The 25,892-nt window shown below is 40.7% G+C and overlaps 1 protein-coding gene across 1 annotated transcript in view; it reads right to left on the bottom strand.

Annotated features, from left to right (window-relative positions):
* The window catches only part of man1a2 (mannosidase, alpha, class 1A, member 2), a 209,227-nt gene that overhangs the window by 94,139 nt on the left and 89,196 nt on the right, over positions 1 to 25,892 (bottom strand). The window contains exon 4 of the mRNA XM_033617549.2: positions 6,599 to 6,717. Coding sequence (XP_033473440.1) covers positions 6,599 to 6,717 — 119 coding nt within the window. The remainder of the gene's footprint in view (positions 1 to 6,598; positions 6,718 to 25,892) is intronic.

Genomic DNA, 25,892 nt, shown 5'->3' with positions numbered 1-25,892 from the left:
CAATGATAACCAAGTCCCAATGTCTTCAAACAAGAAAGTAAAGTGCTAATGCTAATTAATGGTGTCTTATCTTGTTACTGTTGCTAAAATTGGTCATATTTGTTGCCATATCAAACTACAAACATTATTAATCATAAATAAACAAGTTTCAACCATAAAATGTGATCAGGTTTTGGACCTTGTTCACTTTTGTGCAGGATCAACTGCAGACTGAGTTGGCAGAGATGGCTGCCATCCTGTTTTTACATGGATTAGTGTATTGTGCTCTTACTACCACTAGATGGCACAAAAAAGTGTCCACGATTGAGGACAACAGGTCTGACAAGTATATACAAGTATAATAAAGTATAAGGTCAAATAAACCCAAAATGAGAGGTCTTCATATGAGGACACAGGGTCTCAGGAGGATATACAGTGGCCTATATTCCAATAACACGTTAGGAACCACCATACTCATGCAGCGTAATTCTCACCACAGCCATGTCCATATGTTGATTATCAGAAAGAGAGTTTAACCCTTCAGTATAGTCTATATATTTTCCATGTGTTGTCATAAAATGTGACTTGAGAATGTGGAATTTAAAATCCTTGGATAAATCTTACTTAATTTTACTAGTGATAGCCTTTTTAGGAGCTGCTAGCAAAGGTCTTGAAGGTAAAGCTGGGTTTGTACGTCTACGTGGAGTTGACACCAACTCCAATCTGTGCAGATGCGTGCCCTACGCTGCAGCTTGACATGCAACTCCTCAGATATGTAACTACACATGGTGATGACGCAGACCTCCTGTGTATTTTATTGTAAAGGGAAAACCATTTCCCTCATCTTTTATTTTCTTTTAATTCTGACTTCCTACGTGCCAGGACATACCTTTGAGGTCCAGAGGCCTGGCTGAAAATTGAAGGGGACAGAGTGTTTGCTGTCAGGACCACGAGGTTCTGGAACAATCTGACCGAGGAAATCAAGGTTGGCCAAGTCAGTGACCTCTTTTAAGTCCCTTCTTAAAGCATACTTTTATCAGAGAGCCTTTCCTGATTTTACTTTAGCTTTAAGTTCACTTTTTACATACCAAAGTGTTTTTATCAGTTCTTTTAAAAGTTGCTGTTTTCATGTCTTGTCTGTTTTAATTACTGACATGTAAAGTACTTTGTAACTCTGTTTTTAAAAGTGTTTTATAAATTAAGATTATTATTACAATATTGTCATAAGAAACAATAATTTGTGAAAACAATAAAGCCCTCACAAAATATGTGTATTTGTGTGTGATTTATCCTGGCTTCATATGAGCAGAGGTTAATCCACTAGCCACGAGGCTAATTTATACAATGGGAAATGTCATATACTCAAGCTAATACTGTTAGTGTGTTGTATATGTGGTGAAAACATCTGTAGTATAAGACAACTGTTTTGTCAGTGAACCTTGTGAGTTATAATGGAGCTGAATTTTGTAACATCACCTTTGTTAAATGCTGTCATAGGCTCATGCTAATGATGTTAGCAAGTTGTACTTGTGGGGAAAATGTGTCCAGATAAAGACCTGTTTTGTCTGTGAACCATGTGAGTTTTAAAGGAGCCAAATATTGTACTTTTGTTTAATATTGTTGCTTTTAAGCCATGTTTTGTGTGCTTTTTAGGTGTATTAGTTGAATCAATCAAACTTTATTCCACTTCACAGAAACTCAACACAACCGGCGGTTTGGCGGTGTAATTGCAGAGTAACGCAGACACACTACCACAGAAGTATAAACGCTCACAATGGCTTAGGCCACTTACATAGGCTATGGTGTAGAGCCTACACAGAAGTATGAGGGTTGTAGATTGTATGTACTGTATGTCGTGGGTAATGTTTCTTTGTTTGTTGTTGTCTGGGAATGTGCTCTCCTTTGCGTGGGCAGAGAGTGCCACTGAGCACAAGCATTTCACTGTAATTTTTTTTTTTAACATATGACACTGATTCGAACCTGAACTTGAAAAGTGGGCAGACAGACAAGACGGTACAGTACACCTGAGTAAACCATGCTAGCAGGTGAGTCTTTAGATTTGTTGTTGTTGTAGAGTAAGACTGCTTCTATGTACAAAGTCAACAAATGGCCTTTAAATTTGTTGGAAATTTTGCCATCTACAGTGTAAAACCCCAAATACTTGGACAAACTGCTTCTCAGGTGCTGTGGGCTGGTGATTGCCAGATCAGAAAGGCTTTGCTTGTGAGTGTCCTCATTCATTTCTATTTATTAGCTCAGCTTACTGATAGGTAACAAAAAACCTGCTAACATCTGGCTTTTCAATGCAGTGGGAAAGGTTTTAATAGGCAGTTATCACAGGTATTTACCGCCTCCAGCTCTGATCGGCAACATCCAGGTGAACGCACTAATTTTAGCTCTTTTACTGGCGAGAGACAATGATGAGCCATGGTCAAAATTTGTCTCCACCAAGTTTGAAAGAGAGACTGAATAAGTAAGATTTTTTTTAAAAAAAAAGAAGTAACCACGATAAAGTTTTCATAGGCCTCCATGCTCCTCTCGACTGTACTCTCTACTCGAGTTCAAAGGTTCAACTCCCCTCCCCCTCTTTCACCTCACTCTATCCCCCAACTGTCTTTGTTTCCGTCTTTTCTTTGCTTCCTCTGTCTCATACCTATCTTCGCTGCCCATTTCTATCCCCCTCAATCTCTTCCCAGCTGATCTTCCCTCCTCCTTTCCTCTATCCATCCAAACTCCTACCTCCTCTGTGATTAATCTTCACTGGTCTCTCTGTCTTCCACGTCTCTATCCCTGATGCTTCTTCCTTCACACTTCTCTTGCTGCCTCCTCTGTGCTTTATCCTCCATTTCTGCCTCATCCTCTGTTCAATTTAAGCCTCTCTCCTCCTTTCCCTCTTTCTCCATACCCAATCCCTCCCTGCATCTCTCTTTCCACTGCTCGACCACGGTGATCCTGAGGTTAATTAGCCCTCCAAGTGTCAGACTGTTAGATCCCCTCTGCCTACCTGCTAGCTACCCTGTGATTGCCTCAGTAGGAGGGCTAACAAGCTCGGGAATCAGACATTGAAGCAGGCAGAAAGTAAGAGGAGGGGGGAAAAATGAAAAGAGGAAGAGCAAGGAGAAAGCATGGAGAGAATAATGATTTCAAGGGAAATTTAGGGGGAGACAGATGTGAGGGAGGAGAGGGGAAAGGAGAGATGACAGCTGAGCCATAATGGGGAAGCAGAGAGAACAGAGGAGAAGAGACAAGAGGTAATGTAGAACAAATGAGAGGGGGATATGTAAGGATAGTGAGGGGATAGAAGAGGGAGTGAGAGCTGTGTCAGGTGGACGGGTAAATGAAGGAAGCCTAGTTAGGTGCGAATAAATGTGGATGAACCAATCAGACAGTAGAAGGAAAAAATAAATGACAGGAGACATAGAAAAGGGGGATTTAATTTAGTATTAAGTAGGAGAATAATGGACTGTGCGATATATCGATATATTTTCAAGCAAGATATAAATTTAGACAACACCATTTATGTCAATATAGGGTCAAGGTGCGTTACATGACGCACACCAGTGTGCATCTCTCCTCTGTCACACTCTGCACAGCTGCAGCAACACTTTTTAGAGCCCTGGCCTGACATACACCTCCCCAGAAATGTAACTACACTTCGCGGCGACGCAGACCTCCTGTCTATTTCTGTAAGCTGAAACCATTTCCCTCAGTGGAAACAAAGCTTTATTTACTTTAATTTCACACATAAGAAACAATAAATTGTGAAGACAATAAAGCCTCCACAAAAATACCATTTTAGCATTGTGAGTTGTAATGGAGCTGAATTTTGTAACGTTACCTTTGTTAAAAGTTGCTGTTGTCCCTGGCTTCATATGAGTAGAGGAAAAGTCTGCTAGCTGCTGGGCTATTCTATACAATGTAAAATGCCATAGGCTTGTGCTAATAACGTTAGCATGTTGTATTTGTGGGGAAAATATGTCCAGATAAAGACAAGTGTTTGTCTGTGAATGCTGCGAGTTATAGTGAAGTTGATTTGTGTACTTGTGTTTGAAATTGTCTCTATTAAACCATGATTAATGTGTGTTTTGGAGGCGTAACTGTTGTGCAGCTGCATATTTTCAAACAGGAACAAAATCCCTGTCTTTGCATTTTATTTTTATCAGTCTGTTTATATGAAACTTCTTGTGACATCTCAAATGTGGCTTTGACTTGCAACTGAAAACATGTGGTCCATTTCATAGAAGATACTGATATATATATTGTGTATCGCCAGTCAGCCTGTAAAAAAAGAGATATGAATTTTTGTCCATGACACTCAGCCCTAGCGAAGTGACAGGATAAAAGATAGAGGGCATGAAATAAATACAAAGAAAACGCCTGAGAATTATGGAGGTAAAAAGAAAACAATAAATGAAAAACTAGGAGGACTGACAGAGTAAAAAGATACGTGATAGATGTGGCAGATGATGGATAGAGGCACAGATACAAATTGTGATTGTCAAATGTATGAAAGATGGCAGATCAAGGACAATAAAGTGGCCAAATACACACACTATAAAGAGGTTATAAAAGGAAAAACCGCAGGGACAGAGTGACAGTAAAGAGACAATAGGGAAGGAAAAGATAATTAAAAAAGAGAAGGCTGAAGATGGGGGTCGTAAGAATGTAAGAATGTATGGAGGTGATTGACAGAAGGAAGGAAGCCAGTAATAGGAGAGGATGACTGAAACAGAGAAATAAATGAGGAGCGCTGCAGATCTGATGGACGGGAGAGATGGAAAAGAGAGGAGGCTGTTAACCAAAAGACTGAGAGGAGAAAGATAGGAATGAAAAGTAGATAGAAAGGGACAGAAAGGTAGATGCGGGATGATATAAAAGTGTAAACAGACAATGAGGTAGAAAATCAAGCAAAGAGTGCTGAGATAATAACTTTGAAATTGTCATTACTGTTATTGTTACTCAATTAAATTCAACCCTCTTGACTGTGTTAAACAAGAGCAGGTATTCCAACTGTGAGGAAACTTGCCAATGATTACACAAGCAATTTGCAACCTCATAAAAAAAGATGGGGAAAAGAAACTCTTAGGAAGGGTTGTGTGTGTGAGACAAATGATAAAATAAACAAATACTTGCACTTCAAGATTTTCTTTTGAATCCTAATCAAAAGAATAATTTTTAACCAGTTCAACATTTGCAGGAGAATCATGAACAAACACTTATTAAGCTTCTAGACAAAACTGGACTGATCCAGATCAGCTCGTTGATGACCATATGATGCCATTTTAACACTGCCTTGATTTGAATCCAACTTGAGCAACACCTGCATATTATCTATGGTCTAATGGTGCTGGATGTCATGTGAAAACTGTGTCAAGGAAACTGCATCAACTCTATGAACTCTTTATGTTTCTGTAATTGTTTGTCTCTCAGTGCTAATTCATCAGGCTCTCATCAGTGAAGCAGGACTATCAAAGTGATTGGCCAAAATGAGCACTTGGCTATTGACCTTAATTGGAAATTATGATTTGTGATTCCAGAGGTCTTTCTTCTTGGTGTGTTTTCACAGCAGGGGCAGGTAATCAAACTAGTGTTCAATCCAAAGTAGCAACAATGCCACCCAAGCGACAGCTGGATTTGTCAAAAAAACAGGCGACTACTTGCAATGCGCCGTTCTGCAACATTCTCAAGACCTGCTGGTTCACACCAATGCAACTAGGTGAGATTGCGTATCATCTCTATGCAACAACTCTCTGTACTTCTGTTCTGATTTGCAGCTTTTCAGGTTTATTTTGTGGCTGAATATAATTTGTAGCTTCTTAAAATATGAATGAGGATAGTGATAGTGAGATACTGGCTATAGCTGCATTTGTAGTGATGAAACAAAAAAACAAAACGAGTATCAGATGGACTGTATAAATACACCACAATAATATAAGAAAGTAGCGCCAGAAGGACGGAAACAGAGGGCTTGGCGGGGATGCAGCACCTGCCTTAGCAAGTGAACACGCCGTCTGCTGTCATTTTGACTTGACCAGCGGACGTCAGGACAAGCCAGCTGGCTGTAGAAACAGGTGATGTGCCTTAAAACCAGCCGTGGGTGATTTGAACAGCGGAGTTGCAGGTGACACCATCAGGTGGCTTCAGTCAAGCTCAGATCGGCCAGCTCACACCGTTGGAAATATGGAAATGACTGAAAATATCCATCCCCAATTTTCATATGTATACAAAATCTGTGAGAAACTAGTTTCCGCTTATGGTCCGAGTAGAATTGACCGATCACGTTTGAGCTGGTTTTGGTTGCCTACAGATAAATAACCTGTGTGGAGAGACAACAATGTGAAACATATTGGCCCATCTGCAATCTCAGAACTCTTGGGCTATCGTCCGACCTCGATTTTACTATTTAGTAGCTTTGTACTATTTTATCAGCGTTTACATCTGTTAAAAGAGATCAGAAATGTAGTCCAGGCTAATCTAACGGAAGTCTGGACTGGATATCTGTTGGCAATGTGGGAACCACCAAGATATGGGCCAGACACAGAATTTAGACCATCAACAACCAAGAACTCCTGATCGTGTTGTTATTTTCATGTGTATAAAAAGAAGTTCAGGTACACACCACGCCAAAATCCAGATTCTGTTCGATCCACTCCTGGCCGTCCTTGAACTCCTCGTGCAGGCCCATGATGTAGAGGGTGTCTAAGGCATCCACAATGGTCGCCCCTAGTTGGGAATTGCCTGCAAAAGACAAACGGTAAAACAATTAGGAAAATGAGATTCATTTGTCCAGTCACGCACGAACTAATTCCCTTCATACAAAACCTCACACCTCTGGGAGTTATGAGTGGAAAACTAATCACAAAACACAATGGGCCTAATTTGTGGAAGGAGAAACTAAGATAGTATTTGTTGCATTGGAATATAAGACAGTACTCAGATGAATTTTAATTTATGCAATTAAAACTTTGCTGCATGTTCATCCATGCACAGCAACACAGGAAGAAGATGCAAACTCAATTTAGAAAGAGATGTAAATTGTGCTCAGACAATCACTGGGGGGAATCAATTGATATGTTAAATGAAGATGAGTCAGATAACATCTTGCTTGGAGAAAAGACATCTCTTCCAAGCAATTAAATCTGTGCAATGTTACCCACCAACCAGCATGAGGCACTGTGACATGAGCTGACCGGTTAAACACTGAGCACATACTGTGAATGGGTCTGTTCAGCTCTTTTTGTATCAATCATCTGACGACTTCTCCTGTTTACACACTCATTCTTCCTATTTTTTCAACTCTCATGTATAATTTTTTGTATATTCTTTCTTTCTCTTCCTCTTTGGCCAACAGCAAGAACCAGAGAGAACTACTGGTGGGTGAAAGTGAGCATGTATTGGAAGAATAAGAAGGTTGTGGACAAAAATAAACAAAGTGTGAATTGAGAGGAGCAAAGCAGGGCTTGTAAACAGACCAGAGAAGCTAAAGAAATATCAGGAAGCCTCAAAATAATTGTACTACTGACTATGATTTTAGTTATTCACCAGGAGAGCCTCTCTCTTCATTGGTATTTCATTAAATTATATTAAAATTAGTCTGATCAATATTCCCATCCTCTAAACCACCTTGCATGAACAAACATACAGGAGAATATTGAAATCTGACTACACTATTATTATGATTAATATGCAACAAGGACTGGGTAATATGGCCTATAAATAATATTCTGATAAATCAAGCACTGTTATATAAAGTTAAATAAAGTGCTGTTACGTAAAATTAAATAAAGTACTGTAGCATGAAGTTAAATAAAATACTGTTAAAATAAAGTTAAATAAAGTACTGTTACATAAAGGTAAATGAAGTACTGTAGCATGAAGTTAAATAAAATACTGTTAAAATAAAGTTAAATAAAGTACTGTTACATAATTAAAATTAAGTATTGTTACATAAAGTTAAATAAAGTGCTGTTACATAAAGTTAAATAAAGTACTGTTACATAAAGTTAAATAAAGTACTGTTACGTTAAGTTAAATAAAGTACTGTTACATCAAGTTAAATGAAGTACTGTTACAATGAAGTTTAAAAAAGTACTGTTGCATAAAGTTAAATAAAGTACTGTTACGTTAAGTTAAATAAAGTAGTTACGTAAAGTTAAATAAAGTGCTGTTACATAAAGTTAAGTAAAATACTGTTACATAAAGTTAAATAAAATACTGTTACATAAAGTTAAATGAAGTACTGTTACAATAAAGTTTAAAAAAGTACTTTTACATAAAAATAAAGTACTATTACATAAAGTTAAATAAAGTACTGTTATGTTAAGCTAAATAAAGTACTGTTACAATAAAGTTAAATAAATCACTGTCTTAATAAAGTTAAATAAAGTACTGTGACGGAAAGTTAAATAAAGTAGTTACATAAAGTTAAATTAAGTATTGTTACATAAAGTAAAATCAAGTACTGTTACAATTAAGGTTAATAAAGTACTGTTGCATTAAGTAAAATACAGTATAGTTATAATCAATTTAAATAAAGTACTGTTACAATAAAGTTAAATACAGTACAGTCATTATAAAGCTAAATAAAGTTCTCTGGTTTGTATATTGATCATATTTGCAAGTCGCACCAGTGGTCTTCTGGTTAACAAATGCGTCTACACGGTCTCGGCCTGGAGCCCTATAGAAACAAAAACACACACACTATCACCCAGGACAGAGTGGTCTGGATGGGCGGGGGAGTGTTTGTCATCTTTTATCTTCCCTATGTGTCTCTGAGAGGCAGAGAGCCACAGGAGAGAGAGCGAAAGAACCAAAACACCAAAGCGAATCTCATGCTGTGATATATTCATTTCACACATCCCACATGAAACAAGACGCAATACATGGAGTAAAATCAATATATCTCCCACCCTTACATGCAACATCTCCACTGACTGCAAAGTAAAGTAATGGACATGCAGCTGTAGCTTTGTTGCCCTTGCACAGAGCATCCAACTGCACTGGGGATGTTCAGTGCCCTGCAGCCATGTATCTCTTGTATCAAGGTTAAAATGAATATTTGAACAGCCCTCATATGATGTACGATGGCCCCCATCAACCTGCATCTGTGACCAGCGGGAATTAAAACATTGTTGTGCCTCAACCCATCTACATCCCCTGAATTACAGCAATCTGCAGCTGACACATTTGGGTCAACGTCTCGCAACAGAGATAAGACATCAAGTTAATTAGTACAGAGATGAAATATCAAAGGTGTCACATCATCATAAATAATTTGCTGCGTTCACTTGTGAGCCGTGGCTCAGATGCCATGGACGTTACAGCTGAAAAGCGTTGTGATTCTATTCATATTTATAACATAGCTTTCTGTCAATAGGGAGAAACACATTACAGTACAAGCCACAACTCTCAGATAGAAGTATAGACAATGTTGTTTCCCTATCATTGATCAGCTGCACTGTAAACCCCTGCACATACATTATTTGGTGTAACAGTGAAATAAAACGTTGCTTATTGCTCCTTTAAGTAAGCTGCAACTCATCAAGCATTGTTGGTTCAACTCACTGCTACGTTTTCACTCTTGATACTGTTCATCATTGTAATATTACTCCAGCTGATGTCAGCAGTTCTCTGGCTCCAGCTTTGGGACTGTTATCTCCTAATAACGCTCAGCCATTAATGTTGTGCTTTTTAAGTACTGCAGGCTTTGAATGTCTTGTTACAATCACATCCCCACAAGGTAAACAAGGTGACCTTCATTTACAAACCGGGAACACAAGTCAGTCAGTCTTTGTGCTTCAGCCTGGGCGGTTTTTTAAATCCGTGTAATTTCCTTTATTCCGTTAATTGTGGTGATGCTCCACAGCTGGACAAGTGAATATGAGTCATTTCATCTTGCTGCTTTCAAAGGTTTATTAAATGTTTAATTTTGTGCTGTTCGTCATTGTTGTGTTTTCTCCGCCTGGTGATGGATATCTGCATGTTTTTGTTTCTGCACTCCTGCGACAGAAAATGTCAGCACATCATTTAGTTAAGATAAAAATGCAAGAGTTATGCTAATGAGATCAATAATTAATTAGAGATACTTATCATGAGTTGCACATGTTGTGACAATCAGGAATTTTAAATGTATAGAACACAGTGTTTCCCCTCAGTTGATTGCTTTGGCATCACGGAGGATGGGGGGTAGGGGCTAGGACTCTAGGGGCGGGAATCTCCAGGCACCTCAGGATACGATTTGATTACAATTCAGAGGGTAACGACTCGGTAATGAAATGATCGATGCATCACAATGTTTGCCTTCAACACATGATTTATTTTTCTCTTTCTTTTAAAACATAGCAGACTGTACTTTTAGTGATCCATTATTAAACAAACTGATTATTTACTTGCATACCGCTTGGCTCTTGTTGAGGTCCCTTTCCATTTCAACCTTCCTCCATACCCTCACTTCTGAACCAGGGGGTGCCAGTCGTACCATCTGTTGTATCCATCTGCGGATGCTCTCGCTTGTCCATTGTGGGATATAAATGTATATGGGATATACACACACCTGCGTAGGGTCCAGTGTTTGCACAGCCTACTGTAATATTTCCCCTGAAACAGAATGCAGTTCACATTCTGTTAATATATGGTCCTGGTCAGCTGGTTTACATGCTGCTCCTCTTGTTAATGTTAGTCTCATTCTCAGCTTTAACACTTTACAGTTTCTTTAGATATCTTTCGATTACTTTTCCAAATTCTATCAGTCCACAATCCACACATACGACTCTTCACACCGGCATAAATTTGATCCACCGCACAGCATTTACTGAATTATAAAATAATTCACTTTTAAAGCTGGTTACTGCTGTAATTTCCTTCTTTCAAAACAGTAGTAAAGAACGTCATGAGAAAATACCAGGAGTTGAGTTTTCATTAAAACCAAATTATGACCGGTGCGTTAACTGCATGCCAAATTAATCAGAGCACACAAGTTACCATATGACTGGTAGAACTTCAAAGACTATCATCAAAATACCATCACCATCTGTTTTTGCAGTTTGTGTGAAGTGTTTCGCTGAGGGACGCACAGGGGAAACACTGAAGTAGATATTTGGCGTTATTTTTGTTTGGTTTTTTTTGGCCTGGTGGGGGCTTCCCATTAGCCTGGCGCCCTGCCAAGCCCGTACAATTACAGGAAACACTGGGCCAACTATTTACCCGTCAGTTTTGACCAGTTGCAACCAGCAGTCACTGTGAATGTTGCGTTGTGCTACACCACCCAGCTACACTCAGCTACTATGTTTCTCCTCTGTTTCCAGATGTATTCCTAGGTAGTTCAACATGTTGGTGTAAAATGGTTCAGGTGAACCAAAGACTCCACAGAACTCAGATTACAGGCAAAGGCTGACATTCAGGATTGATGATGTTGTCATAATTCTACTTTGACACTTTAAAGCAACCTTTGGGCACCACTTCTACACAGACAGAACACCTCTGTGTCATTACACTAATGAGGCATTAGCACATTATTATGTAGACATAAAATTGTTGAAATGATATCTTATTTATCAAAGGTCCATTGTGTAAGATTTACAGGGATACACCGGCAGAAATGGAATATAATATAATTAGTATAATAAGTATGATTTCTTTGGTGTATAATCACCTGAAAATAAGAATCGTCTTGTTTTTGTTACTTCAAAATGAGTCATTAATATCTACATATGGAGCAAGTCCTCGTGCATACATACATTTTTAACATTAAACCACTTTACTTAGTGTTTTTACCAGTTTAAGTGACTGAGTCTGTATATCTTAGAGAAGAGACCTCTGTGGATAATTCAGCTCCCAGCAAAAACCTTCCGAACAATGAACACTTAAGAAATCCTAACCAGAATTTCACTCTCAGCACAGGGGAGAAGTTTCAAGTGGCTGCAATCTGCTGTCCTCACCACTAGACGCCACTTAATCCAACACACTGCACCTTTAAAAAAAATCAATCGAGTCAACTTTCTTGCCTCAACAACAAACAAAACAACTACATATCCTACAACATTACGGAGTTAATCTTGTCATTTAATATGTGAAATAATGCAGCGAGGCATTCTGAGAGCTGTATTTAGTTCCGTCCCTTTCATTTACATTTACATAATATGTCAGTGGTAAAAGTCCGTGGCAGTGCCCTTTAAATCCTTGCCCATTTCATATCAGCCTCAGCGTGTGCTGCTGGAATTCCTGAGCCTCCCGGCCATCCCTTCTTATCTACGACTCCATTCAAAAGCAGAGCGTCTGGCTTCATGCAGGAGCTGCAGCGTTATTATCATTATAGACAGGAACCTCTAAATCACTCTAAAAATACACTGCAGTCAGGCAGGCCGGCCTGATAGCAAGATGCCCTGGCCGCCTGCCGGATCTTGACAGATTGGCCCGACTGTCGGTGGGGCGCAGCCCCCTCCACTGCACCGCACAACCCCCCAGCTCCCTCCCTTCTGTCACTCTCATCACCTGCAGGTATGCTGTAGGCAGTCGTACCAATGTGACACCATTGAGGCAAAGATAGAGGCCTGTCAAAGTTCTTGAGTCGCAGAATACTCCATTGATGTCAAGGTTTTGTGTAACAGCTCCTGAATGCAGCGCTCCCTGTGTGTTCACAACAATGATACACAGAAAATTAGATATTGACATTAAGTTATTTAGACGTGTTTTTCCTCCTAAAATGCCAAGAAACTTCCCATGACTCTATCAGTGTGTTCTTGCCAGCAAAACTGAAGCTGTATACAAAAACACTGGACACAACCAAGCCCTGTTTTCTCTTGTCATGTCATGGGCTGCACGATTAATCGTAATAAAATCGTGATATCGATTCATATGCATATGCATCATTTGCATCAAAACAAGCGCTCCCAACGACACAGCGTTATACCACGTGATGCAGAGCAACAGCCAGCCAGCAGTTTGGAAAGCAGCGAGACACGAGGGAAACACACTGCTCACTGTAGCCTCAGTTTGTGCCTCATACAGATCTGCTGGTAAAGTTAACTTAGCGTTAGCAAGCGTGATAAAAGACGGCAGAGAGGCGACGTTGCACAAATAAACCAAATATTTATTAATTCTCTGTAGCAGTAAACACATGGGCCGATAACAAATGTGTTAACTAACTATGCTAAAGCTTTACAAGCTATTCAGGGCTGCCAACGATAACGTTAACATGACAAACAGAAAGGCCACGGCAAGTTAATGTACTGACACTCCTCAGACAGACACACACACACACACACACACACACACACACACACACACACATACACACATACACACGCCGGACAGCCTTTCAGTCCTTAGCCGCTAACGTTAGCTCATGTACAACACAGGTACCACACAGACAGTTTTACAAAGGGTCTTTTAATAAACTGAACACACATTAAAGAACATACAAGATCCTGTAGAGAATTATTACATATAATACAATACGATAAACACTGTCAAATTAACTGAAGAAAGAGGATTTTTTAAAGGCAAATAAAATATTGGGGATTTATGTAAAAATATACATAGAGACATATAAATAATTACATAATTAAAGATATGTAGGCTATGTTAGGTGAATACTCCTGTCAATGCATGGTGTTGAAACGTTTAATTTTGACTTAATTCCAGGCCTGGAATACCTACCTCAGAAAAATGTTGTTCAACATTGGTATTATTGTTAAAATTGTTCAAATGCTGTAAGAGAAGACAAGAGACTAAAGCTAAAACAGGAGTGTTCCCTCTCTGCGGACCAGAGTTTATGTGCCTTGTGTCTCTTGTATCAGGCACAATCATAGGCTTTGTTATTTAATGATATTTTTTTATTATTTATTTATAATTTTTGTTACTTTTCCTTTTATATCAAGAAAAAAGCACAATATATCTTTATGTTGAAAAAAATTGTGAGAGAATCGTGATCTCAATTATAAGCCAAAAAATTGTGATTCTCATTTTTTCCAGAATCGTGCAGCCCTATGTCATGGCTGAGATCTCAGACTGACATCCTCCAGTATAATGCAGGGTTGTATCATCTTATCACTCGTCATTCACACACATGCTGATACACGTTGTTGGTCGAGATTTACAGTCAAAACATCCTTGTATTTTGAAGCCTTTCAACTGAGCTGCACAGATAAGGAAGAAGGCACAGCATATATAAAGCCAAGCCATATGCACTGATACACACTTCATGATAACAATACCCCTGCTTTGCCTGTATTGTACTGAAATTCTGAAAACACATCCTCCTCTTGCAGTTCTCCCCTCTGTCTTAGGCTCCTCCCACCTGATGCCCACAGGCATGTCCACTTCGTACAGTAAGTAACCCAGTGTTTCCCATACACTGAATTATTGAATTTTATTTCATTGCAGTGTTGCTCACACTCCTTGCCCCACTCTCCCTTTCTATTTATCAGACCATAAATGAGACAAGAATTAGCTGCTCGCCACCCCATGGTCCCTTTGCCTTGCTCCCTGCCACTGTGGACTGCTTTGCCGGAAGGAGGGTATCCAGTAGCTTCGTTTGGTGGCTGTAGCAGCTTGGATTCATCCAGTCAAACCCCCCAGCGCCAGGTGTCATAGCAGGCAGCACTGGGTCTAACCTGTGTAACGGCAGCAAGAGAAAGTTTGCTGATCTGGTGGGGGGTGGAGCCTGTCAAGCTCCCTGGAGCTGGGGTTTGTCCTGGCTGGATTCAGGTTGCTGAAGCCGCTGACTGGGTGTCAGTCCTGTCGTCCTAGCAATGTGGCCTTTAACGGCGGGGAGTGAGGCCGAGGACACACCGTTCTTCAAGGCTCTCACTAATGTTAGCTACGTAAATGTGAACCCCAATGATGCCAAAATGAAACAGCCTACCCCAGCTTTAGATGTCCAGCAATACGTGTATTAGTTATCTCTAGAGACAAGTGCAATCTGTGTTACTTTTATTGGTGTGCTATGATGGAATTTAACCTCAACACTGATTCATTTAAATCTATATTCATGTTAGGGCCGTAATCAACACTTACTTTTATATTATTGATTAATCTTTTGATTCATAAATTTATTTTTTAGTGTTTGAAATCTCAAAAAATCTCAAATTTACTGCTCAAATTCCCAAATTACAACGACCCTGATGAATTAAAGTCAGTTTGTAGGGATGTAAGACTTTCCATGCAGCACTTTTAACAGTTCTGGGATTTTTATTGAATGAAAAATCATTTCAAAGTTTTGCGATGTCCTTAAAAAAAGTGGCAAATGATTTGAACTAATTTATGGTTGTGGTTCAGCCTACTTTTTAAAATTTCTCCTATCCATCTGTTCTCATTTATTTATCACCCTCCCCAATCTGTAATTTCAGCTGCAACTTCAAAGCAAAAGAGAAATTAAATTTGCAGTTTACTTGAGCTCCTCTGACTCTGATGAGGGGTTTGTTTTGACAACCTTGAGAAGTTCAGCTCACTTTCATGTCTGTATATAACCTTGTGATCACACCTGAACAGTCTCCCCTCTCCATCCCACCCTCCATCTTTTCATCTGCCCCTCCTGCTTCTATCTAACCATCTGTTTGTTCTCATTTATCACCGCTTTACTGTGTCTTTTATAATCTTTAGGAGATTCTCCATTCAAACCCTGATGCACCAACACTCCTTTCACCCTTCTGATGATGCATGTTTCCATCTCTGAGCATTGTCTCACTGCTAAATCTCCTTTTTTTCTCCTGTTACTCCGGCTCGACCGTGCCGTTACCTGTCTTCAGTCCTCATATCTGGGTTTGGATTGTTTCACTGTCCTTCTTGTCAACACAACACTGTCTGTTTCCACTATCCTCCGTGTATCTGAGTGCTGTGTAGACCTTTTAAACAACACCAGCTGCATCAGATGAAGCTGAATTGGCACTTCCAAAAAAGGTGGGTTTAGGGTTGCCAGGCATTGCTTATCACAGACAAATTGGCCAGGACGAGGTTTATTTATTTGGGGAATTATCGCTGCAGCCTTGAGCACACACACAGACACCCTCAGCTGCAAACACACTCTCTTTCTATCCTAATACTGATACATGTTCACTCCTTTTCCTTTGATTATACTGACAACACACAACTTCTTTCTACCTCACCTGAACTCTCTCACACTCCCCGACTTTGTCTCCCAATCTATCACAATCTCACACCCCCCTCTCTCTCTCAGCCTTCTCCTCCTTCCACTCTCTCAAACACTCTGTGCCGGTTTCATTAGAGGTTTCAGAGGTATGAATTCACACGAGGCAGGGAAACGTGATGTCATTATTCAGTCTCCGTTCTCTCTGTCTTGTAAACTGTCGGCTCTCTGGGAGTGGGAGATGATGGAGAGCTCAGGTGTGTGTGTGTGTGTGTGTGTGTGTGTGTGTGTGTGTGTGTGTGTGTGTGTGTGTGTGTGTCAGAGAAGATGGCTGTGTATGTGTGTTTTTGGTATGCATGTTGTGTGTTTGTTTTTGTGTTTGAACAAAAGGGAATGGAAGAAAGTGCAGGGATGGTGAGCTGATGTACATGTGGAGCTTTTGTAGTTATGCATCTTCCTTGCGAGTGGGTTTCTCAGCAGGATCAGATATCGAAGCCTGGCTGGAAGTGAAGGTTTTTCTTAACAAAAACACAAAGTTGGACTCAACTCCAGAGTTCCTGCACTTGTTGGATTCACTCTCACGAATTCACCTTTCTAGTAACCTTTCTGATGCTGCTTTCGACCTCCTCCTCCACCCCATTCAGTCTCTAGCCTTTACAGTTGAGCTCCTTCTGATGCCCTCTACGCACAACCTCCTGCACTGGCTCACCTCTTCCTCCTGCCTACATTCTCTCACTGCAACATTCAACACAACTGTAACTCTGAAGCTGAGCAGAGACTCTGTAGAAAAGTAGAAAAGAGCACTACTTTCTTCTTAGTGTTTGGTAGAGTTGAGAATACTTCTTACTACACAAATAGTTGGAATAGAGACTCCAATGAAATGGGTTCACAATGAGCCCTGTGCATTATATAAAATAACTAGGACATTGTAGTGTCTTGCAGAGGATGCTGCTGTTCATTGTTGTCAATAAATATTCAGTGGTCTGCCAAAAAGAAATTCCAGTCACTGCCACTGTATTGAATCTCAGACATGGATATCTCATAAACAGGGCAAAAAACCCAGGACAATCTGCAGGACACTTTTCAGTAATCTGGATGGGGGTGTGCCCCACGTATAGAGACAGAGCACAACGTGTCATAATCTGAAATCCACGCCCCCAAAGGGGAAACGAGGCCCACTTTCCCCTCCGCTTCTTCGTTCGTTCGCTGTCATTCTGCCTCCGCTGCTGCGCCTTCAAGTCTCCTCGACTGAATTACCAGCTAGCTAAAATTAATAGCTATAGCTAGCTAATAATCAGCTAACAATAAGATGGCAAAGGATTATTTTAGCACACTATGCCTACCAGAGAGGCAACGGTACATTGATAAGCTTAATATTGCCAGTCTACCTCAGTGTCCCTTCTCCTTACCTTGCTCGTCTTGGAAAAAACATGAGCAGAAATCAGTCTGATCAGTCAGTTAACTAAATCGACCGCTACTCCTCCATCTCCACATTCTCCCCTTGCTGCAGTCCGAGGATGATGTGGAGATTCTTTTTTAAGAAGATGAGCATTTCGGCATGCTCAGCCGTCAGCCTGCTCCTACTACCGGCACACGTTGCTGTTTTGAGACATGCCTCTACATGCTGGTGGATTGATATAAGTGGTAGAGCGGACAGCTGGAATGGACTGCTTGAATCGCGGAGCGCTGGGCACAATTATAACAGAAGTTGCATTCATACTGTCAATGCTTTAGCTTAACATACATAAATACAGTTAACTGTTACTCTAAAAAATACATTTGGAGGGTCTGACAAAATGTTTGCTGCACACATAGGCATACCGAGTGTCAGGATCCCACAATTTCTTCCCTTTTGAAGCCTCACGTTTTATTGCCTGTATCCACTTTTGTCTTCTACAAGGTTCCGTTTTTCTGCTCGGCAGCTGATAAAAGCTAAGCTCTGGGTTTTTATTGGCCGTGCAGCCCCCCACACAGCAACTTTTCGGCATTTGGACTTAGGGAAAACGCAACAGGCTGGAAACGGAGGCGGAAAGTGTGAGGGGAAAGTGGGCCTCGTTTCCCCTTTGGGGGTGTGGCTTTCAGATTATGATGCATTGCGCTCTGTCTCTATACGATAATACCGGTATAATTTTTGATATCGTGAAAAATTCATATTGTGATACTCATGATATTTCGACTTCTTGACATTTCTACCTCCTACTGTTACCCACAGCAACAACAAGCATGGCTGAAAGCAAAATTATTACAGACTCGGTGGTTCCAAAAAGAGGAGCAGCTTCAGTAGTGTGGAATAAACTGTGGCGTCCTGAATGTTTCATGAACAGTCTCAGACTCTTTTAGTGACTTACCGCTCAGAGGGAACTCATTCAGCAGCTCCTCTGGCGGCAGCACAGCGTCTCTCCCTCTCCTGTCAGTGTCGGTGTCATCAAGTGATTTTGTCATAAACCTTTGGGAATGTAAACCTACGTGTTGCTCGCGACTCGACAAAAACTACATATATATGAATGTGTGATAGTTGTGGTATCATAACAGCCTGTCACAGGTTACAGCGTGACGATTAGAGAAGAAACGGCAGAGCATAAAGGTCCAGGTGGAAAAAAGACAACTCAATCATTTAAGATTTTACTAAAAGAAGGAAATCACCTGTTGGTTTAGCCAGCCTCAAACCCGTTACTCTTTGTTCCATCATGTCAGTGCCAGTGTCAGATTAAAGACTCGTAGCACTCACCGTCACAGCCTGCTACACACAGTCGTGTAAAAACTGTATTGCAGATTTGCAAACAACCCCATCTCCTCCTCCTCCTCCTCTGCCCCAGCTCCACCGTGGCATTTCAGCCCCTTTTTGTAATGAGCCCAGCAGCGATAAACAAAGCCAACCCCAGGCCAATACAGACCAGTCTGGCTGGCAGTGTACAACTGGTTACCAACTTATTTGGCAGCAGAATCAAACATCTGCTGTGTTCTGTTTTCTGCCTCAGAGGGTTACTGGTCAGACTGGGCCTTCCGCTCATCATGAGCTCCCCGACTAAACCCCTGCCTGAATGCCCGTCTCCGGGCCCCGTGCCAAAGGGCCTCAGTCTGCACTGGTTTACTGTAGTAGACTCATTTGATGGTGCTCACACGTCTGCACAAAGACAAGGAAATAAAAAACATACAGCAACATGTAGCAGACTGTGACATGGTGGTTTACGTTAAAGCTGTGTGCAAAGAATAAGCAGTATGTGCGTGTAAAATGAGGAGGTGAAGCATCAAAGGATCCCCTCAACTTCTGAATTTCAGAGCCACATTTGATAGACCTACATTATATACAATATGTCCAACTGAATGCCAGCGCTGCAGGCCAAGCCAGGATTAGACTGAATCACACAGCACGGATCCACAGGCTGTATGGACTGTGGGTAAATCCCTGTAATACTCATACAATAGTTCTACAGGGATGCATACAGTACCTCTTCTGTGGTAATAGAGTTATTCACTGTGGCGTCTACCTTGAATATATATACTTGTAATAAATCTGGTCTGGTTTATTATGGACAGAACAGCTGCTCACGTAGATAGTGAGAGAGTCAAAGAGTGGATCATTTCAGCTTTTACACAATATTCTTGGCATTTAAAACCTGAAATGCCTGAAAATTGCCAAAATAAAGATTTTCTAAACAGGGAAAAATATCCCACAAAACCACACTTTGCTCATTTGATTACTGATAAATGTTCTGTTTCACTTATAGTACCAGTGAAATGGAAATTAGAGCGTCTGTAGCTTCTGTGCGACAACGTATTTTCCACTAAAACAGAATATTTGAGCAGTGTACAGATACAAGAAGGATTTAAAGCAAATCAGACAGACTATTGGCTCTAAACACACCTCCCACACTTGAAGCACGTTCAATGTGAAAATGATGTGCACAGTTTCCGGATTGAATGACATGTTTCCTTGAAGCAGTTTGAATTAAATCTCCGAAATATTTTTTTAAAAAGGTTTTGCCCCCTGATATCCAAACACACGTCTTCCTGTCTCTGTCCTTACTGCTCCATTAGCTGACTACTACAACCTGTAAACGGTGAAGTGTGGTTTTAGTGTGGCTAGCTAGTCACCCAAAGTCTTGTTTGATTGGATACATTTTTGTTAATTCCCCTGAGTGCAGGATGAGTCGTCAAACGTTTGAACCCGCTTCACCTGGTTTTACAAAAAAGCCCCACTTCTACCAAATACTTTCGGTATGGTACCCAAGTAAGCTTTCAGACATGGTATCCAGACCCTGGGTCAGTTTAGCGTTTCCTTACTCTTAAATGTGGGCGGGGTTGTTGTCACTCACTGCTCCGTCCAGCACTCACTGTATTTCCTCCTTTATCAGTCTGCACCTCGTTTATCGTCCACAGAATGAGGCTGCATGCCGACCTTTTCAGAACAAAATAGAACAGGCTGCAGTGAGAGTCTCTACCAGGTTTATGCATTTAGTCCTTCTCAGGCAAGCTCAGGGGTTTAGTGCTGCCAGAGCCCACAGGAACAATGATGCAATGGACTGCGATGCTTTTTTTTTTTTTTTTTTTTTTTTTTTTAGAGTAAGGATTAGAATATATGCAGTTAACATAATCTGGTCGAAATTCATATCTAAACGCCTGAAGATCCACTCGTTACTAAAAGTGTGTGTCATATAAAAACTTAAGGAATGGTCAAAGTTGTCACAGTGAAATTTAAGGCCTGCTGATGGATTCACGTTGTCACCTCATGCACTGAGTAACATTACAAGTTAACGTTCCACCTTCAAAGTCGCCGGCAGTCGACCCAGTGAATGAAGTTATTTTTCCTCAGACACCAGCTGCTGTGAGAGGCAGCAAAACATCCTTTCATTTTATAGTTACAGTTTACTAATAAGACCGTCCTCTATTGACCAATCAGACTGCAGTGTTCACAGCTCCACCTTTTAGTACCAGATCTGTGTGCTAGGTACCCCAACAGAGGGGGGACCAAGAGATAAATGATCATTCAGGGGACAGGATTAAAACTGGAAAATGTATTTTTCATCTCACTTTGTCTTCAAAGTGACGGCAAACCACAGATTAGTGGGAGACCAGTTAAAGAAAAGTACATAAGGAAAATGATGGAGAAATATTTTCTGCTCCCTCCCAGAATAGAGCTTTGAGCAAAAAAACCTAAAGTAAGAAGGTTGTGAACCAACAGTAGAACTGCTGCACTAAGGCAATACTGTATCTGTAGAGTTTTTTGTATCTGTGTGTAGTACAAGTAACTTGATATACCTTTAACATCACAGTATTTATTGATAGGATGATTTAAAATTCTCATTATATATCATGATAGCAGATCTTATTCCACATCTCTCACTCTGGCTATAATTTTCTTCTGGTACTTTTCCATTTGACAACATCTAAAAAGCAAAGGTTGATTATACAGAGTGTAAAACATTGTTGTATATGGAGATTCAAACAAGCTACAACAGCACTGCTATCAATTGAAAATCATGTACTGCTTCAAGGCAACAATCTCCCACAAGGACACGAGGGAAGGTAGAGTTCTACAAAGAATATTTTTCATTATGCGCTTCACCTCTTCGTTAAAAAGAAACCCAAAAAAGTCATCTAAATTATCCATCTGGCCAACTGTGACAGAGAATATGTGGGCTTTGAGCCGGTAACTGGGGAAGTAATTGGCCTCCTTGTTTCCTTTTGTACACTGTGCGACTCAGTCTGGTCTTTGAAATGTCCAATTTGTGCTGCCTTCACTTGTAGCGGGTAGATTAAAATATCTAGTGCAAGATGTTAAAGTAGGTCTGTGTAGCCGACAGACTAATAAAACGAGTAACTTGATCAAAGTCATTTGGGAGAAACAATGAAAGTTGGTCAAGATGTAGAGTGTGAGGGATGGATCGGAGGAGGTGAGGTTTAATGCACTCAGCAGCTTAGCCAGAGAAAGGTCAGCAAATCTTTTGAAATACAACAGTGTATGCACAAGGTCTCTGACTGGCATATTGAGAACTGGGATTACATCTCAGAGCCAAGTACGAATCAAAATGCTGAGAACAAACAAATCACTGTTGTAGTCTACCAATGTAAGGGTAGGGTTCGTAATAACTTCCTCTTGTTAAATTTTCTATATACGTGTCCTCCCTTTAACTCGCCCATTTTCTCTCATCACAATGATGTGTTTTCAGTCACTCACTCTCAGGTTTCTGGCTTTCAATGTTTGGGCCAAATTTCCTCTCTCTCGTCTCTTGTGGGTATTTGGTGTTTTGCCACTTTCATTGTTGATGTTCCTGACTGTCTCTCAGTTTGGTTTGTGTCACCGTCTCCTCCATATTCTATTCAATCACAGTGGATCTTGAACCTCAATGCCTTAAAAATGTTTAATTTTGGCGACAAATATATTTAAAAACAAATTCTATCTTTAACTCAATACTGTACACGACTCAAAACTGTGATTGAAGAAGTATTTTATGGTGAGAAAGATGGTCTTTTAAAAAAACTAGGATGTCTATGCTGTAGTTAGATGCAAATACTTTTGAAATTGGTGCCACAGAACCAGAGAAAACTAAGGTAGGAAATCTACATCTAGTTTGAAGAAAGGTATTCGCACATCCAACTATCTCAGATGCAGGTACCTTTTCCTATGTTTTTCTGGTTCCTTTGCGCTTTCATTTGTGGGATATGTGACATATGGTGCACAGGCCGTTGTCAGTTTTTTAGAAACACACCCACAGCTGATTAATTCCCCCACACCTGTGCACACCTGTGAAGTGGGTGGGGCAGTTTCTATTGTTGTTTCAGTGTTACAGATAAGTTGTGAGCTGAGCAAGAGCAGTGTGCAGGATTTTCTGTTCAAAAAAACCTACGACTATCAGAATACACTGTGCCGCATCAGACCAATGAACAGTGCCGCTGGTGGGTGACATAATTCGAACATGCCCATTGAAACAATGGGGGCCGACTGTAAAGAAACAATTCTAATCTCTTACAGTTAAACAGTAAGCTAAAACATGTTTCTGAAAATGTTTGAGGTGAGAAATAGGTGACTCAGTGACAGAATCTTGATTTATATTTGATCAGTGCTGCATAATTTTACTGTTTGACCTCACTATGTAGGAAACAGTATGGCACCCACTTCCTGTTCACAAACTCCGGCTATTACAGCTAAACACGGCACTAAAATATGTTTCCAAAAGTACTGTAGGCAATGGGCAATGCGGTAACATAATCTTGATATATATTCAATCAGCACTGACTAGTTTTACTGTTTGATTGGATTTAAGTCCGAGTTTGAGGGAGAGAGAGAGAGCAGTGGGTCTGTCTCTTGATCTGCCTCTAAATGCTTTGTGTCCGCGGTGGTGGCATGGGTGGCGAGCAATATGAAAATGCAGAAGTCCAGCCTGTAGTTCGAGCAACAGCCCAAGAGCCAGCAAAACTCTGACAACATTAAGTTTCACCGGGGAGCAAGGAGGGATATCTAAGCACTGGTTAGACAGAGGGAAGTTTACCACAGTTCATTCACACATACTGCCCACAATGTTTCTATACAAAGCTGGTTGAAAATCGGCTGTGTTCTTGTAACTCCTTTCAGTCAGATTTTATATCTAACGTAGTCTGTACTTCTGTTTTATATCTATATTGTGTTTCAATGTACAGAACCCCAGGATGACTGAAGGCACATTCATGTGCTTGTAATGAGGAAGGGAATCCCTCAATAAACAATAAACAACGATAAACAATAAGCCTTAGGGAGGAGGGCCAAGGGAACTCCTTTCCACTTTCCACTGCTACAAAAGCAAGCTCAGATCCCCTGGGCCTGTAACAGGCTAGTTATACTAATATTAATAGAGACCCTAACATAGTTATGTGGAGCTGCATTGTGGGTAATGGTTCCAAACTGACTCATGCAATTATTCAGTGGCACTACTTTGCAGACTGCAGCTTTTATCATCATCTGGTCACATAGATGGTGAACAATAAAGAAACTAAAGCCTGTGGGTATGAACTTACAAGGTAATGTTTTTCATAAACCTTCCTCTTTTTTTTACTCTGTCTGAAGGGCTTATGCACATTCCTGCTGGACTCAGCAGCAGGCAAATCCTCCTGTTTCCTCCTGTCCAATTTGGCACCGGCAGCCCTGCTGAAAGTTTAATCTGAAAGGAAAGAGGGGAGTGAGGGAGTTCTGAAGGAAATTCTGACGTCTTGTGGGGACCAGAATTCAATTCTCTTCTTATTCTCTTTTTTGCACTGCAAATGTGCCAACCAAAGTCTGCAGAGCTAGAAATAATGTAGGAGCCTAACCCGTCCAAACTGCAGACATACCAATTACTGCTAACAGGAGCAGATCAGGCCTGAGCTGGGCCCAGAGGGCTCTGATGACATGAAGAATACCATGAAAAGGGAATAACTGTCTACAACACACATTTGTGTAAGCTACAGATGATATGAATCTAATGTCTGTAACAGCAAAGCTTCTCTATGTGTTCAAACCTTCATTATAATGAGCAACACTGATGAATCCTGGCCAGCAAGTTCTGATCAGTGAGGTGTACTGGATACTGATGGGTGTACTCTGCCATGAATTACCATGGATTGGATGCTCTATCCTACCCCACCATACCGTAATACCTGTTATTAGCTCTACCCTGCAATACTGGAACAATGCTGCTTCTCCTACATGGACCATCAACTTGTGAGGATATTGACTTTTTACATGGGCAATGAGGTTGCTAGGTGTATGCATCCTGCATCTCTCATGCTCTAAAACCCAAAAGGACACAGTAAACTCTGACTACTGACCAGGGGTCGCGTTAACCGGATATTCTCGGTCATTGACCGTTTTTTTACAACAATGACCGGAAAATCTGAAGGCCGTCGGTCATTTTGACTGGTTGCAATTACCACCCCTGTTAACTTAGCGGCGGAGTGCACTGACTGTGGTTTAAGTGGCTGCCATTTTCACACTGCAGAGAAAAGGTCATTCATCTGTCGCTCTGATGTAGCGTTGTTGACATAATGCCCTGGACACACCGGACGCGGAACCGAGGCACAGCGCCCAGCAGCGGAGACAGTTTTCAGTCAGCGCCCATGTTAACCTATCTGACTGTCCACACAGGCCGCTGAGCAGAGCAGAGCGCCCGCGGAGGCAGCGCTTCAGTTCGGCATCTGGGAGCCATGAGCGCTTCTGTCAAGCTGGATCGAGCGGATCGTACCAAACAGGAAGTCGGGTACAGAAAAGACGATTTTCAAAATAAAATAACAGCACGCACTGAGGAACGTGAGGAGAAAATACCGTGTTTATAATTTAAAATAACACAACAGTGCATAACCGAACACATTTTTCAATACCATAATCACTTCATTACAATTTTAATTTTGTGTCACCGAGCCTACAGGCATAATTACATAACGCCCTGGAGACACCGGACGCGTTAGTGCCGTCCGGTGTGTCCAGGGCGAAGCCTAATGGCACGGGTGTGTGGATGTCTGTTCATCTTTTCGTTCATGTCCTTATTAATGCACACTTTATAACTTGCTTGTTGGATTTATTAAAAATGAACGAATGAAAACTAAATGTCTTTGAATATCTTTATTATCATTTAAAAACGAAAATTAAAATGACCGGTAAAAATAGATTATGACTGGATTTTTATGACCCTGTCGGTCAAAATGACCGGCGACAAAAAAGTCTAGCGCAACGTCTGCTACTGACACATCCAGATAACAAACCCTACTATTTTTCTCCAATAATGCCACATTGTGAACAGCAACTCTGTGTTGAAATCATCGACACAGTGCTGTGGTGTGACTTTTTCAATAGGTGGGGCTATTTTTAAACAAACACACA

The sequence above is a fragment of the Epinephelus lanceolatus genome, chromosome 14 (genome assembly GCF_041903045.1).
Source record: "Epinephelus lanceolatus isolate andai-2023 chromosome 14, ASM4190304v1, whole genome shotgun sequence".
NCBI lineage: Eukaryota > Metazoa > Chordata > Actinopteri > Perciformes > Serranidae > Epinephelus > Epinephelus lanceolatus.
The sequence above is the reverse complement of the archived record's forward strand: the minus strand, read 5'-3'. Positions and strand labels throughout refer to the sequence as shown.